A 17,883-nucleotide genomic window follows, 5' to 3' on the forward strand; every position below is an offset into this window, starting at 1 on the left:
TGTCACCAGGGACCTCATTTTCACTACAGACAGGTTGCAGAAGCCCATGACACCTGCAGTGCACATCTGCCTCTCTGCCTTTTCTAAGCATTGCATTACAATATAATTGTGTGTTATAACTTACCTTGCACCCTGACAAAATCCTGGGGTAGTCACAGGGGTTGGGCTTTGGGTTGGATGCATTTCATAAAACAACATGTGGCTTGTCTGTGTTAATCACTCCTCAGAGCTTAGCCCCCACCGTTGTGCTCCTGTATAGCTCCACCTCCTGCTCCTTCTCAGAGGTCACAGCCTGGTGAGATGACATCAGTGGGGGAGGGAGGAGCTGTACAGGAGCACAAAGATGGAGGCAGCCTGCAGCTCAGACAAGCCATGTGTTGTTTTTTTAAATACATCCAAACCAAAGTCCAGCCCCTTTGACTACCCCAGGATTTTGTCAGGGTGCAAGAGCAAGTTATAACACACAATTATATTGTAATGCAAATGCTTAGAAAAGGCAGAGAGGCAGATGTGCACTGCAGGTGTCATGGGCTTCTGCAACCTGTCTATAGTGAGAATGAGGTCCCTGGTGACAGGTTCCCTTTAAATATCAAAACCTGCTAAATCAACATATAGTAAAGGAATGAGGAAATGTTTTACAACAATATCATTTGGTAATGTAAATAGCAAGTACACACAAAATCCAAAGAGAAAGGTATAAAGTATATCGCTACCAGTGAGATCGCACCGCGGCGTGCGTTCAGCCTCCGCCCAGAGATTTCTCTATTGGGTTTATTTCATAATGGAATATAGAGCAATGGAGATGGTGTGAACTTAGCCCAAAGGTGAAGGTGCACGGGGTCAACCATCATGTGCTGCTGAGTGATTGAGATATAAAGGCAAATAATAGTAAATTATTGGGATGTAAAATTGGCTTCAAGTCCTGAACCTTTAATTGTGGACAAATTTCTTGGAATAGATCAAACTGTAATTTAGTAGAAGCCAAAACACTGGAGCCCCCCGTTTCCATCAGAACAGGTGCTGCTTGTAACCACATCGAAATGGAGTAGCAGTTTAGGTGCAGTATATCCAGTGGTGCCTAAAAGACTATCATAGATGCAGACATGGGGCAGATTTATGCGCCATGCCAGGGCTTACTGCTAGCACTTGCGATTATTTGCCCCAATCCGCCACCTTCATGCTCGTGAGGCGTGAAGGGGGCGTGGCCGGGCGGGCAGAAGGTGCGGCCGGGAGTGAGCCGGCACGGGGCGTTACGGTCCCCGCACCGACGCACTCACCACCACCGACCTTTCATATGTGAAAAGCCGCAGACTGCTTTTTTTCTAGCCGGCCTACGCTGCGCAGCCTCCCGCCACAATACATATGCCCCATAGTGTCTACTAGTAACGTCTCCAGAGAAGAGCTAGCACTCAGATCGTGATGTGTTATCTTTTTGGTAAACGCCAATGAAATTAATTTTCTTTTTTTAAGCCTCATTTATTATTTGAAAAGAAAATCGAAAGTTTTATTTTTACACAAACTCACCAGCAAAACGCTCCAGATGAAGAGTCTGCATAATATTTGGTGCGGGGACTTGCGGTAAATAAGAATGATCTTCCCTGCCTATAAAAATAGGGGATAAAACAAAAGTATTAGTACTTACACATCCATTACAGGCAGCCCCAGGGTTACGTACAAGATAGGTGCCATAGGTTTGTTCTTAAGTTGAATTTGTCTGTAAGTTGACACTGTATATTTTATAATTGTAGATACAGACAAAATGTGTGTGTGCACCTGTGTGATATATAACGAGCTGCGCACATGTGTGATATAACGAGCTGTGCACCTGTGTGATATAATGAGCCATGCACCTGTGTGATATAACTAGCCGTGCACCTGTGTGATATAACTAGCCGTGCACCTGTGTGATATATAACGAGCTGCGCACCTGTGTGATATATAACGAGCCGCGCACCTGTGTGATATATAACGAGCCGTGCACCTGTGTGATATATAACGAGTCGCGCACCTGTGTGATATATAACGAGCCGTGCACCTGTGTGATATATAACGAGTCGCGCACCTGTGTGATATATAACGAGCTGTGCACCTGCGTTATAACGAGCCGTGCACCTGTGTTATAACGAGCCGTGCACCTGTGTGATATATAATGAACCGTGCACCTGTGGGATATAACGAGCCGTGTACCTGTGTGACCATGGGCAGATTTCTAACCAGTAGAAGTAAACAATGGAGCTTTCTATAGGAGGACAGCAAGCAGAGATCTAGAAAACCGTGAGGAATTGATACCGCAAGTTTATTGGTCAATTGTATAACTTTTCATTATTCAAATTACTAGTAATAATAATTAATTTGCTGAAATGGAAATAACATTTTCAAGCAATATATACAATAGCCTTCCCAGCATAGCTATAGGAGATGCAGAGGTCTCAGTAGGACCGTGGTCTGTGGACTGTGGACCGTGGGGGCCTAAAGGCTTCTTTACACACATATGACACCAGTATTATATGCCACCCCTGCCAATACAGGCTGGCTGGTAGTTGCAGATAGCGCCCTCTCCAGGTCAGGAGCTTTCGGGGGGAGTCATAAACCCTCTAGTAAGTTTCTAGCACTGAGAGATTGTGTAATTGCAGCTGTAGACTGCGCCTGGCAAGGCAATAGTTAAATGGTGTAAAGTGTTATCCAATCAGTTGGCTGTATTGCAAGCTGGAGTGTGATTGGAGAGGTGCTATATAAAAGTATAAAACCCCTGTGCAGGGGGAGCACAGGGTCCAGTCTGCAGAGTCTCAGCTGGTCTGTCAGCAGTCCAGGCCACATGGTCGGAGTGAAGAGAGAGTGTGGAGCACAGAACCCAATCCCAGGAACTGAGTCAGGAGACTCTAAGCCAGAGCTGCAGCTTCCACAGTTTGGACACAGCTCCATCTCCATTATCCCAGCCTGCATCTACCATCAGGCTGGTGCATTGTCCTGCGGAACACTCTCCATGATCACTCCAGTACCAGAATCCGAATCTGCTGTTTGACCATTTTGGCCGTTGCCTACTACCTGTTGTTCAATAAAGAACCGTGAGTTGATTTGCACAACGTTGCCTCCGTCTGATCCCTGGATACGGCTGTTACCACCATGGGCTCCCCATCCATTTCCCAGGGACTTATCTTACAGACACTCAGGGGTTGCCCCAGGGAGATCCAGTACATCAGCTTCTCCCTCCATACATATTTCTTGCACACACCACCTGCTGGAGAGCTGCCAGGCTGTAGGACAGCCCTCCGGTCCCCGTACCAAGCACCGTGACACTAGCGTGCCCTAGGCTGCAACCGCCAGCCACTCAGGTATTCTGGGCCCCGGCTGCCTCCAGGCCCCAAGAAAAGGCACCAGTGGGGGATGTTGCATATACAAGGCACATAGCAGGTGAAAGGGGGGTACATATTTTGTATTGGGGCCCAAGACCCTGAGATTACGCTTCTGCCTATACGCTGTATACTGATATCCATCTGTTGCGCTGCAGAGAGGTTTCCAGAAGAGCCTCCTGCAATGTATTTTCACACTAATATTTTGTTCTACACTTACTTAAGTGGGATTTATTTTCCTCTGCATACACATTACCTCTGCGCCGCGCTGCTCGGCAGGTTTCCAGTTACAGACCTCTGCAGGAACACGAGGGGCCAATATCAATTATTGGTAAAGTGTCCAGACCTTCTGTTTATCGCTGTGCACAAAGGAGGAAAGAAATACTAATCCTGCATCCTGGAAATCACAAAATCAGGAAAACTGTGACCTCCAGATATCTGTAAAATGTAATAACTATTAGGATACATTTTACCCAGAACATGTCTCCCCTCCATGCTGCAGATTTACAGGCTGTTACAATGAGCAGTACATGTCTCCCCTCCATGCTGTGATTCACAGGCTGTTACAATGAGCAGTACATGTCTCCCCTCCATGCTGCAGATTCACAGGCTGATACAATGAGCAGAACATGTCTTCCCTCTCATGCTGCAGATTTACAAGCTGTTACAATGAGCAGAACATGTCTCCCACACCACCTGCTCTCTCCCCCTCTGCTTATTGTAACAGCCTGTGAAGCTACAGCAAGCTACAGGAGCCCCTCAGACTCAGTAGCATAATTATAATAAAAATTATTAATTTTAGAAGGAAGGAGACCATGGATAACAAATATAAGAAGATTACCGCAGTCTATGAGTAAGTGTCCCTAGTTTTTCATGCCTGTTTCGATGGTAAATATCCGTTAAAAGGGAAAAAAAGTAAAGGGGAAATAATTTTAAAGAGGGGGTAGTGTATGTTGTTGTGTTGCATTAGGGAGTATCATATGGGTCCTTAGGTTGGTTAGTTACAGGAAGGGGGTATTAAGATATTATACTATGTTTGGGGGTGGGGCATGAGGAAGGACAATGGGCGTGGTTTAGGATAAAAGTTAGGGACTTGTTGTCCCTCTTTCTCTAGCCTAAAAGTTTGGAGGTATGAGCCTGGGTCAGGCATTGTCTCACAGTCCGTATAGAAGTGAAGTAAGAAGACTTGGCCGAATTAGTGCGAAAGCTTCAAAGTGGAACATGTTCTGTAAACGGAGGAAGATTCTCCAGAAATGTATCTCAGACTGAAGCCGACATATCTGTCCCATCCTGTCCCAGACTTCTAATACCCCGTCCCAGTCCTGGATACATTATTCCCATAATCATTACCTGAACAAACCAGCGTTCTCTCCAGATCTTAGGACTTCTACTATTTCACCAGACACCACACGGCTCCATGTCCTGCTTCCCTCTCCAGCTCTTCTTGTTCCACCATTGAGTAATCTCCTTCCCAGCCACACTGCTCCTACTGCTCCGGGGCGTTCTACTCCAGATATTACACTACTGGACCTTATATCTCTGGTCTCCAACCGACAACCTCACTCGGGCTAAAGATAATCCTCACTCGGGCTAAAGCTAAACCTCACTCGGGCTAAAGCTAATCCTCACTCGGGCTTAACCTCACTCAGGCTAAAGCTAATCCTCACTCAGGCTAAAGGTAATCCTCACTCAAGCTAAAGCTAATCCTCACTCGGGCTAAAGCTAATCCTCACTCGGGCTAAAGCTAATCCTCACTCAGGCTAAAGCTAATCCTCACTCGGGCTAAAGCTAATCCTCACTCGGGCTAAAGCTAATCCTCACTCGGGCTAAAGCTAATCCTCACTCGGGCTAAAGCTAATCCTCACTCGGGCTAAAGCTAAACCTCACTCGGGCTAAAGCTAAACCTCACTCGGGCTAAAGCTAAACCTAAACTCGGGCTAAAGCTAATCCTCACTCGGGCTAAAGCTAAACCTCACTCGGGCTAAAGCTAAACCTCACTCGGGCTAAAGCTAAACCTAAACTCGGGCTAAAGCTAATCCTCACTCGGGCTAAAGCTAAACCTCACTCGGGCTAAAGCTAATCCTCACTCGGACTAAAGCTAATCCTCACTCGGGCTAAAGCTAAACCTAAACTCGGGCTAAAGCTAATCCTCACTCGGGCTAAAGCTAAACCTCACTCGGGCTAAAGCTAATCCTCACTCGGGCTAAAGCTAATCCTCACTCGGGCTAAAGCTAAACCTCACTCGGGCTAAAGCTAAACCTCACTCGGGCTAAAGCTAAACCTCACTCGGGCTAAAGCTAAACCTCACTCGGGCTAAAGCTAATCCTCACTCGGGCTAAAGCTAATCCTCACTCGGGCTTAACCTCACTCAGGCTAAAGCTAATCCTCACTCAGGCTAAAGGTAATCCTCACTCAAGCTAAAGCTAATCCTCACTCGGGCTAAAGCTAATCCTCACTCGGGCTAAAGCTAATCCTCACTCGGGCTAAAGCTAATCCTCACTCGGGCTAAAGCTAATCCTCACTCGGGCTAAAGCTAATCCTCACTCGGGCTAAAGCTAAACCTCACTCGGGCTAAAGCTAAACCTCACTCGGGCTAAAGCTAAACCTCACTCGGGCTAAAGCTAAACCTCACTCGGGCTAAAGCTAAACCTAAACTCGGGCTAAAGCTAATCCTCACTCGGGCTAAAGCTAAACCTCACTCGGGCTAAAGCTAATCCTCACTCGGACTAAAGCTAATCCTCACTCGGGCTAAAGCTAATCCTCACTCGGGCTAAAGCTAATCCTCACTCGGGCTAAAGCTAAACCTCACTCGGGCTAAAGCTAATCCTCACTCGGGCTAAAGCTAATCCTCACTCGGGCTAAAGCTAATCCTCACTCGGGCTAAAGCTAAACCTCACTCGGGCTAAAGCTAAACCTCACTCGGGCTAAAGCTAAACCTCACTCGGGCTAAAGCTAATCCTCACTCGGACTAAAGCTAATCCTCACTCGGGCTAAAGCTAAACCTAAACTCGGGCTAAAGCTAATCCTCACTCGGGCTAAAGCTAAACCTCACTCGGGCTAAAGCTAATCCTCACTCGGGCTAAAGCTAATCCTCACTCGGGCTAAAGCTAAACCTCACTCGGGCTAAAGCTAAACCTCACTCGGGCTAAAGCTAAACCTCACTCGGGCTAAAGCTAATCCTCACTCGGGCTAAAGCTAATCCTCACTCGGGCTTAACCTCACTCAGGCTAAAGCTAATCCTCACTCAGGCTAAAGGTAATCCTCACTCAAGCTAAAGCTAATCCTCACTCGGGCTAAAGCTAATCCTCACTCGGGCTAAAGCTAATCCTCACTCGGGCTAAAGCTAATCCTCACTCGGGCTAAAGCTAATCCTCACTCGGGCTAAAGCTAATCCTCACTCGGGCTAAAGCTAAACCTCACTCGGGCTAAAGCTAAACCTCACTCGGGCTAAAGCTAAACCTCACTCGGGCTAAAGCTAAACCTCACTCGGGCTAAAGCTAAACCTAAACTCGGGCTAAAGCTAATCCTCACTCGGGCTAAAGCTAAACCTCACTCGGGCTAAAGCTAATCCTCACTCGGACTAAAGCTAATCCTCACTCGGGCTAAAGCTAATCCTCACTCGGGCTAAAGCTAAACCTCACTCGGGCTAAAGCTAAACCTCACTCGGGCTAAAGCTAATCCTCACTCGGGCTAAAGCTAATCCTCACTCGGGCTAAAGCTAATCCTCACTCGGGCTAAAGCTAAACCTCACTCGGGCTAAAGCTAAACCTCACTCGGGCTAAAGCTAAACCTCACTCGGGCTAAAGCTAATCCTCACTCGGTGCTAAAGCTAATCCTCACTCGGGCTAAGGCTAATCCTCACTCGGGCTAAAGCTAATCCTCACTCGGGCTAAAGCTAATCCTCACTCGGGCTAAAGCTAATCCTCACTCGGGCTAAAGCTAATCCTCACTCGGGCTAAAGCTAATCCTCACTCGGGCTAAAGCTAATCCTCACTCAGGCTAAAGCTAAACCTCACTCAGGCTAAACCTCACTCGGGCTAAAGGTAATCCTCACTTGGGCTAAACCTCACTCAGGCTAAAGCTAAACCTCACTCGGGCTAAACCTCACTCAGGCTAAAGCTAATCCTCACTCGGGCTAAAGCTAATCCTCACTCGGGCTAAAGCTAATCCTCACTCGGGCTAAAGCTAATCCTCACTCGGGCTAAAGCTAATCCTCACTCGGGCTAAAGCTAATCCTCACTCGGGCTAAATGATTCCTTCTTGTTAGCTACGGTGAAGGTAAACTCATTTGTCTGTTCTGTGGATTTTGATCTCTGCCGTGATCTCAGAATGTTTACTGACGTCTCTACCTGCTGCTTAGGTACCTTGGGACCCACATGGGTGATCTACCCTTGGACTCCCCCGAGAGTTAGTGGTCAGCCCACCAAACTCCTAATTATTGTCCAGGGCTGAAGGGGTGAAAACTAACAGGGGCATTTGGAAAACACTGATTGAATTAGCCCTATGCCAAACCAGTGAGGTGGCAGTGAGGTGGCATAGTGGGTGCTTACCTGCTGCGTTACCTTATTACAGCTCTACAATACACGATAACTAACATTTCATTCCAGTGCCATCACAACAATGATTTCCAACTACCTGACCCAAAGGGAAGCCCTGAGGCTCCTTATCTCAAATTTACCTGAAATAAGTTTGATGTTAGGAAGAGAAGACAACTTTAAACTCTTATATGAATCTTATGCTAGGGAGTAAGAGGTCTCCTCATGGTTGATGGTAAGGGAGCTGCCTTACAAGGTAGCAAAAGAGGCATGGTTTTCCTTGTCCCATCCGGTTTGCATATTTCCTGATATCCCCTAGTGGAGCATCAATGGCTGTAAGTCTTCTCACACCTGCAAGGCAGACTGAATTGGCAAAGTCTCTGTATGGAGAACTCTCACTCCCCGACCATAGTCAAAAACCTCTCACTCAGCTAAACCAGTTCCCTACACTGTACTGAAGAGACACAGCCACATCAAAACAGCCCTGTCTACAGTAGGGAATCTGTTCCTTCTGGAATAGATATACTGGCTTGATGTCATGAGGCTTCATGAAAGTCATGCGTGATGGTAAGGGAGCTGCCTAACAAGGTAGTAAGAGAGGCAAGGTTTTTCTTATTCCATCCCAGAAAAATATCTGCTTATACTTTTTTATTAAATGTGTTCCCTGATTTCCTTCTACCCTACACAGACATCGATGCATGAGCTAAAGCAAGGGTTCAGAAGTAATTCAGATGTTCCCTCACACCAAAGGTGGAGCCAAGTAATACACAGCATGGGAGAGGGACATTCACCTTTCAGCCTAACACAGATCGGGTTGGTCCACGTTTTCATTTGACTTTTTAATGACACCTGAAGCTTCTATATCTGGTGTTTGCCGGATAACAGACGGGAGGAGGACACAGGATGGATTAGTAAAGGGAGAGTTGACATTTCATGCAGTTAGCGAGTCTCATAGATCTGCCTAAAGAGGTGGGTTTTAAAAGCATGTTTGAAGCTTTGGAGGGTGGGTATTCGTCTGATAGCGTGAGGAAAGACATTCCAGAGAATTGGTGCAGCTCAGGAGAAGTACTGGAGACGTGTGTGAGAGGTTCCAATTAAGGTAGAGATTAATCTAATGTCACTGGCAGATCAAAGAGCACGGGAACGGCGATAGACTGAGATGAGAGAAGAGAGATAGGGAGGTGCAGCATTGTGCAGAGCTTTGTGGATGAGGGTTATTATCTCAAACTGAATTCGGAAGGAGACGGGCAGCCAAGTGCAGTGACTGGCACGAGCTGGAGGTATCTGTGTAATGTTTGGTCTGAAAGACGAGCCTGGCTGCTGCGTTAAGAATAGATTGTAGAGGAGAAAGGTTAGTAAGTAGAAGACCAATTAGTAGGGAGAACCCATCAATTAGAAGTTAACACCCCCACTGATCAGATTACGCCTATTCTCTCGGATAGAGGATAACAGCAAAAAACGGGGGCATCCCTTTAAGGGGTTAATGAACTTTCACCATGAGTTGACTTTCTTAGGACTCAGGAGTTATAGCAATACGATTATATATAGATATATGTTACATGCTGTACCTATAAGTCTACATTGTGCCTATCCGGCACCTCTGAATATTTACCACCAATCATTTTTCCAGTAATTTATTCGTTGTCTTTCTATTACTGCTATGAGGAAGGAAGCCGCTGTATTTAATAGTTAATCTTATCCTCAGCCAACATTCTCTGGACTTGTGAAAATATTCCCCTGGCGGCCCAGGAGCCCATAGATGGGCAAAATACAATTACTGTTCCTTACAATCTGATTAAGAGGTGGTCCTTCTCCAGACTAAAAATAGGCTAATAGCCTAATTGAGCGGTTAATGGCTCAACAAAAAAGCGAAGGTCCACCGGCTCAGATGTATCATCATTCCGCTAGGAGAAGAGGGGAAATCAACTAAAAGCTGTTACCCATTAGCCCTAGAGGATAAGATCAGAGATGTTACTGTATAACTATGTTACAATGCATCAGGATGGAGATGTAATCAGAGCAGCCGTCCACGACCGGGAGGAGCCGCCCCATCCTCCATCCTCCATCCTCCGCTTCATCTTCTAACATACTGTATTTTGTCATTGTAATTAATGGGATTTTTCATTAAAGGGAACCTACCACCACATATCTACCTATAAAGGTAGATCGGGTGGTAGGTGCATCTATAGGACGTGAGGATAGACCTTCTAAGGGTTAATACTCACGTCCCCGCAATTTTAATAACTATTAATTCCCTAATATGTAAATTTTCTGAAAAGGCTTCCAAAGCCAAATATCAGAACACTGTGGTCCGACTTACCCCCCAGTCACAATCATCCAATGTACCGGAATGTTGGAGGCTGGAAAAAGCGGATGTTTGGGTGATCACTTCTAGTGCTGCTGGTAGGTCTAGGGGGGTTTGGAATTATCAGACTGGGTTCACACTTGCAGAATTGTGTCACAAGGTCAATTACCACATGATAAAATCCGGATTGCAAAATTCCTTTGATTGGCAGTGAAACAAAACTGTTCTGGACCAAACTTTAAGGGTTTTTTATCCATGTAAAGGAAATACAATTAGTTGGCAGCATAAGAAGGATGACTATTCAATATTTACCCCTTTGTGGCGCAGCCTTTTTTTCGTACTTTTTCCGCTCCCTACCTTAAAAAATCATGCAAAAATTTTAAAAAACATTTTCATTTTTCCATGTAAAGAGCGGATCCTCTGGACCACCGCGGACGATGACGTAAGCCGACACCTGGCACCCGGTCGTTCCACAGGCGTGACTTTGTCTGCGGTGGCAGCCAAGGCGTAGTACAGAATGGACAGGCATACTCGTGGTCGGGAACAGGCGGGAGGTCGAAACAGGCAGCACGGGATCAGATTCGGGGACGTAGCAGAAGGTCAGGACGGGCAGCACAGGAATGAGGTCAAGAACGGAATCGAGGTCACAACAAGAAATCAGGATAATTGCACAGGGCATCAGGAAAGCTTTCTCTAAGGCTAAAAGGCACAAAGATCCGGCAGGGTATGTGGGGAGAGGCTGGGTTAAAAAGAATTATGGGTAAGGGCAGCGCCAATTAATGGCTCGCTGGCCCTTTAAACCTTGTGAAGCCAGCGCTCACCTGAGGACCCAGAAGTAGGAATTGGGTCATGTGAGTGGATGTGCCATGGAGCGAGGGCACACGGGGGGCACGGGTGAGCCCAAGGCACGAGACATGGGTCGCCGGACCACCCGTGACAGGGGGCTTATTCTCTGCATAACAAATTGTACTTCAAAGTGATAGAATATATATTATTATTCCTTGCTGTGTACTGGGAAGCTGGAAAAATTGGAAATGTGGTGAAAATGTCGATTCAGTGTGCGCTCCAATGATGTCACAGGGAGCAACAATCAAAAACAAGATGATGGCATCCCTGCGTCACCAGCAGCCATCAAGTGGTTAACAGTGTTAGTAGAGGGTGTTTGCTGCAATATGCAGCAAACCCCACGTCTGTTTGATGAGGGCTCACACCATGAGCCACTCCCTGCCATAATAGCACGGTGTGGATCGTTAAGAGGTTAAATCATAATCCCAATGATTTCTGTGTCTTCAATATTGTAAGCAGTAACTACTTTGCCCTTTTTTGCTTTTTTTGTTTCCATTTTTTTCCCCACCTTCATCGCCGAATAAGTTAAATTGGCAAAAAAAAACATTGGCAGGATTTTCTTGTGGGCTCTGTATCCATTCCTTTCACTTTCTTGGGTTGGTACAATCACGGGGGTTACCACATTTATATAGGTATTAATAGGTTTTAATAGATTTTAAAACATTCTGTATAAAAAAGAAAAATGTTTTCATTTTATGTTTTGACCCTAATAACTTTTTTCTGGCAAGCCGATTCCTAAAATGTATCTGGCCTTGGGTTGAGATGGGCCATAACTCCATGACTGGAACATTAATATTTCCTTTGTATCTTGTCTAAAAAGTGGAGGGAAACCTCGGTGCCAACACAACACACCTACGGAAATCCTACGGATATAACTCCCGGAGAGTTAATAACATTCTATCTGCATCAATAAGGCTATTCAAGATGAGGCTTGAGAAAGTGGATGACTGGTACAAGCACTGATGAATATAAAGCCCCTCCCCCAGTTACATGTATTTTCCTATAATTTTATCACAACGCCCCCTTGTCAAACAAGAAGCTGGAGACGAGACTGAGCTAGAAGAAGATAAATATCCATAGATGGTAAGTCAACATACGGGAACCTTACAGGCATGGAGGAGAACAATACAGGGATAGTTGTTCAGGTATAATGGAAGTTTTCAAACATATACAGATACTTTATCTGCCTTTAGGCTCCCTTTAAGTTATACTGTATATTATTTGGTAATCATCAGATAAGAAAAGTTTTTATATAAGTTTATACGTTTATGTTCTAAGTCAGAACTGTTTTTATTTAACCAAATAACTTAATGAGACATTAGCAGGAGACAATACCAAGCAGCCAGACGGAAGAAGAATGCAATCTGCTTCCTGTAAAGTAATATAGTCATATCTTAAGAAACATTGTTTTTTCTCTATGTATAATTATTTCCAGGACTGATTACTGTTAACAACCAATTTTATATTCATAAATTAATCATTGGCCAATTTGCTACAAGTTACAGAGGTTGGTTGCAGACCTTACTCACCGACTTATTTTACTATTACCGTATATACTCGAGTATAAGCCGAGGCCCCTAATTTTACCACAAAAACCTGGTAAAAACTATATTTTTTTTACTCAAGCCGGGTTTGGGTTTTCAGCACATTTTTTTGTGCTGAAAAACTAGGCTTATACTCCAGTATATATGGTAATTCTTTAAAATCTTATATATAAAGCAATAGTATACAGTATTACAAAAAGGAGGTAAGATCTTTCGCAAACTGCAGAGGGACTTTTAAGGAAGTTTTACGCTTCATTGAAAGTAATAAAAGCATTAAAGGACATTTAACACCCGGATGAAAGACTGTATGCAAATGAGCCTGAGGTGCTCCAGGCTCCATTAACACCTATGGAGCCTAGAGCCCCTCAGGCTCATTTGCATACAGTCCTTTATCCTGGTGGTAGATGTAAAGGAAATCCACCATCAAAAATAAACATGAATGAACCCGCAATACTTGCTCATAGATCCAGACACCCCGACTATGGCATCTTCTTATATCTGTTATCCATGACCTCCTTCCTTCTAAAACAAAGTAAAAAAATGTTAAATAATGCTAATGATCCTCAGGGGCTCCAGAGCCCCTCAGTGATGACTTTTCACAGAAAGAGCAGGGAGAGGGGAGACCTGCTCTGCTCATTTTAACAACCAGTGAAAAGACATCACTGAGGGGCTCTAGAAAACCCCCCAGAGCCCTACAGTCTCCTTAGGATAATTTTAAAAGTTGATTTTAGAAGGAATGAGGTCATGGATAACAAATATGAGGAGATTACAGTCACAGTCACAGTGTCTGGATGTATGTGTGAGTGTCCCTGGTTTATCAGGATGGATTTTAATGGTAGAATTTCTTTAACAAACTTAACCTTAAGGCTACATTCACACGGACGTATGAAACGGCCGTATCCGTACCGTACCGTTTTTTTACAGATTACATACGGCCACATTCATTTCAATGGACAATACGTCTGACCATTTATATTGCCGTTGTTAAGTCCGTTCCGTACCGTATACTGGCCGTATAAAAATATAGAGCATGTCCTATTTTCTCCTGTATTTCAGTTCCGTATGCCCTAGAAGTCTATGGGGACGTATAAAATACGGGTCACATACGTGCTGCATACAGGGAGCTGGGGACAAGAGAGAGGCACAGGTGTCCCCGCAACCAGGGAAGTGGGTCACAGGAGCACCCATGACACTGGGAAGGGGTTCATGATCTGGATTTCATCAATACTGTATACCAGTGATGGCGAACCTTTTAGAGACCGAGTGCCCAAACTACAACCAAGACCCGCTTATTTATGGCTAAGTGCCAACACAGAAATTTAATTTGTGACTTATACTCCTTTCTCTGTCACAGCTTTCATTGCTACCAGCCCCTGAGGACACCAATAATGCAGAAAATAGAAGAAATTTGGATGATCATTGTAGCTTCCCTCCAGGGTCCCATAAACAGGAAGAATTGTCAGGGCCGGAGCAGGAGCTACAATGATAATCCAGATCTGTCCGCACCTTCCCACTCCTGCAGTAGTCCCAGATAGAGCTGACGCACAGCAAGTCCTGGGCTGTCTGGGACTGCAGGAAGATACCTGGAGTCATCTCTGGTGCCCACAGAGAGGGCTATGAGTGCCCCCTCTGACACCCGTGCCATAGGTTCGCCATCACTGCTGTATACCCGGTTGTGTAGCACATGGCACCTGCTTATATTCCCCGTACGTGTCCATATGTAAGATAAGAATTTTTAAAAAAACAATGGATTTTTGAAAATAAAGAAAAAACATTATACAATTAAAAAAATTTTTTTTTACATTTTCAACCTTTACCGCGTCTTCAAATGTTTTGTAACTGTTTATTTGCTTTCTGTTCTCCGGACTTTGCTTGTACTCTGTGTAGTTATATGTAGAAAGACCTGCAATAAGCTGCACGGCCGTCGAGGACAATCTCGTGTTATATCCCTCTCAGTGACAGACACCTAATGGAAGCGCCTGGAGATGCAGGATAGAGTAGAGGAAGTGGAGGGGTTCCAGCTGAGCTGAAGCTTTTCGGGTTTCTTTAGTTTTGTTCTCACGGGGAACATCCTGAAGGTTTCCAGTATCTGTGATGACAAATGCGTCGCTGAGACGTCTCTTCTGCTGCCCCAGGAGCTGACATCCCTCGCCAGGTGTCCTCCGGTGCCTCGTACAGAGAAAACACAATCCTTGTGCTCCCTGTTTTTAGGCTCAGGCTGAAACCCGTCTTTCAGCAGACAAGAATTAGAAAGAACTGTTAGGGAAGACGTGCGGCTGCTGCTGAAGTGTCTTAAAGGATCCAGTAATCAGGAATCCCTGGAGACGGCACTGGTCATGGTCCAGAGGAAAACAACTTGTGACTTCAAATAACCCATCTGGATGTTTTGTTAAGTGACAAGAAGAGACAGAAACTAATTTAACAAAGAAATGTGACCCCTGATATTTTTCTATAGGAATTTCCCCTGAAGCGCCCTCTGCAGGTTAAATGCAGTATTGTATGGGATAGGGGTCATAAGCCAAGTACAGGCAGTCCCCGGGTTACATACAAGATAGGGTCCATAGGTTTGTCCTAAAGTTTAATTTGCTTAATTAAGTTGATTATATAAGCTTTGAAAAGCTTATATAATGGTCCAGCCATTCTTCATCAGCCGCATATGCAACATCCCCCACCGGGGCCTAGCCCTTGAGGTGAGGCCTGGATACAGCCGGGGCCCGCGGTACCGGAGTGGCTGGCGGTTGCGGCCTAAGCACGCTATTGTCACGGTGCTTGGTACGGGGGAACCGGAGGGCTGTCCTACAGCCTGGCAGGTCTCCAGCAGGGTGGTGTTGGCAAGAAAAGATGAGGGAGCGGCTGCTATAGCGGATCTCCCTGGGGCAACCCCTTAATGTCCCGAGGGTGAGTCTCTGGGTGATGGACAGGGTGCCGGTGATGAAGGCAGCCGTATTAGCAGGGACCAGACGGAGACAGAAGTTGAAGAAAACAACTTACAGTTCTTTATTTGAACCGCAGGAACCGCAGCAAACGTGCCTTTAACAGGTAGGTAGGGTGCTGAGATGTGAGTTGGAGGGAGCCTCAGGAGATAGTTCACCAGCCTGGAAGTAGAGGGCAGGCTGGGAGGCAGCTGTGTCCTGGTAGGAAGCTTCAGCTTGTCCTGTAGGGCTTCAGGCATCACCTTCAAAGGTAAGATGATACCCCTTTTCCTCACTACACTAACTCTAGTCTAATGCTCCACTCTTCAGAGGCAGGGGCTAGGCTCTTCCTGCTCTGGTATGGGCCAGACAGAGATTTCTCACTCACTCACTGATTCTCCTACAACAGAATCTCTCTGAATCCTTACTAGAATAATCTAGTCTCCAGAACATTCCTGGCCAGAGGTTTTATTACCTCCCTTCGGTCAGGTGGTGGCTGCTCCTCCAATCACATCTCAGCTTACAGAGCACAGGATGTAACACATATCATTGGATAACAGCATCTTGCATCATACAAAATACTTAACCTCTGCCTTGCCAGGCAGGATTCACCACTGCAATATCCCTATGTCCTATCAGAACCATGTTGTGTAATGTAGGTACATGCAGGTGGGACGTATTCGCAAGCACTACCTCGCCATTGCATCGGCGAGGGTGTTGCACATATATACAAAATCCAAGCCGAATGGGACTGCAGGGAAGCCTTGAGCTTGGTGTCTGGTGGTTGCTGGATAACAGATGGGACAACACAGGATGGGTTAGTAAAGAGAGAGTTCTTTATGCAGTTAGTGATGTGATACCTAATGAGATGGGTTTTAAGAGCACGTTTGAAACATTGGAGGGTGTGTATTAGTCTGATAGTCCAGGGTAGAGCATTCCAGAGAATTGGTGCAGCTCTAGAGAAGTCTTGGAGCGGCGAGTGGGAGGTTCGAATTAAGTTAGAGATTAATCTAATGTCACTGGCAGATCGAAGAGCACGGGTTGGATAATAGACTGAGATGAGAGAAGAGCGGTAGGGAGGTGCAGCATTATGCAGAGCTTTGTGGATGAGGGTTATTATTTTAAACCGTACTTTATTATTATGGTAAAAACTGAAGATGGATTTCCTCTGAGGACCATACAGGCCTTAAAGGGTTAAGAGGTTGCTATATCCATCTATGAAGTATTGGTTTTAGTCACCGAAATGATTTAAACACAAATGAAATTAGCGCTCTAGCAGAATGAAATATTAAAAAATGTTACCCCAGGGGCACATTTATCATAAACTGGCGCCCCGGCATATGATGGTGGCACAAAACACGACAACCCCCCCCCCCCCCCCGGGGCATTCTCCAAAACTATCAGTAAGTTGGAGCATTAAGCTGTGCTGCACTGCGGCGCCAGGGAACTTCCAGAATTGCGCCACAGCCTGCACCTGTATAGGCGCCACGCACCAGCGCACTGCATGGCTCGTAGAGGGAGGAGAACTCTGGAATTGCACCCAAATCATGTCTTGTACGCCCGTTTTCAGGCTACGGCCCTAAATAATTTCTGGACTTCCCTTTACTTCTTCTAAACATGTGCATTTCCCCGCCTAAAATCTCCACTTTGGTTGCCGGGGGCACTTATAATACATGTTCTGCTGCAGTTCTACTGAAACAAAAGGTTCAGAAATCTCTGAGCCTTCTCTGTTATCACATGTATAAAACAGCACAATGTAAAAGGTGGCTACAGGTTTATTGTCATTGAGTGTTTATCCCGTCGCCGGAACGTCATAAATTCTCGAGGTGCTGCCCAAACCATTCAAAGCCTTCACAGGACATATGGAATCGATTGGTCTCGCCAAACACAGAAAAAAGTTTGCACTTGCAAAATGAACACGATTCATAAAAATGAGAAGTAATGGCTGTAAAAATATAACAACAGACCCATGACATCAATAAGCACCGAACAATAGGTCACCTCATTGGCAGCCAACAATGACTATGGATTTACACAGAGCCAGGGGCATAACTAAGAGAGGTTTGGCCCCATATGAGACTGCTACCCCTCCCCTACCCTTATGTATACACACAAGTTTACCCAATCACACACATTTATACACTCATATATACACACCTATATGCACACACACACATTCTAGACATATGCACACTTACATACAGCATATGCACACATACATACAGTATATACACACTTACATACAGTATATACACACATACATACAGTATATACACACATACATACAGTATATACACACACATACATACAGTATATACACACATACATACAGTATATGCAGACTTATAGCATATAAATACAGGTGGTCCCCTACTTAAGAACACTTGACTT

The 17,883-nt window shown here is 45.3% G+C and overlaps 1 protein-coding gene across 6 annotated transcripts in view; it reads right to left on the minus strand.

Moving 5' to 3' along the window:
* LOC140105815 (heparan-alpha-glucosaminide N-acetyltransferase-like) overlaps positions 1 to 17,883 on the minus strand; it is a 237,123-nt gene that overhangs the window by 47,861 nt on the left and 171,379 nt on the right. For all 6 annotated transcript variants that reach the window (XR_011850641.1, XM_072129916.1, XM_072129914.1 and 3 more), the window contains one exon: positions 1,525 to 1,602. Coding sequence is in view for 5 of the 6 variants with exons in the window: in XM_072129916.1 (XP_071986017.1) it covers positions 1,525 to 1,602 (78 nt within the window). In the remaining variant the exon portion in view is untranslated. The remainder of the gene's footprint in view (positions 1 to 1,524; positions 1,603 to 17,883) is intronic.

Source organism: Engystomops pustulosus, chromosome 11 (genome assembly GCF_040894005.1).
Source record: "Engystomops pustulosus chromosome 11, aEngPut4.maternal, whole genome shotgun sequence".
NCBI classification, from domain to species: Eukaryota; Metazoa; Chordata; class Amphibia; order Anura; family Leptodactylidae; genus Engystomops; species Engystomops pustulosus.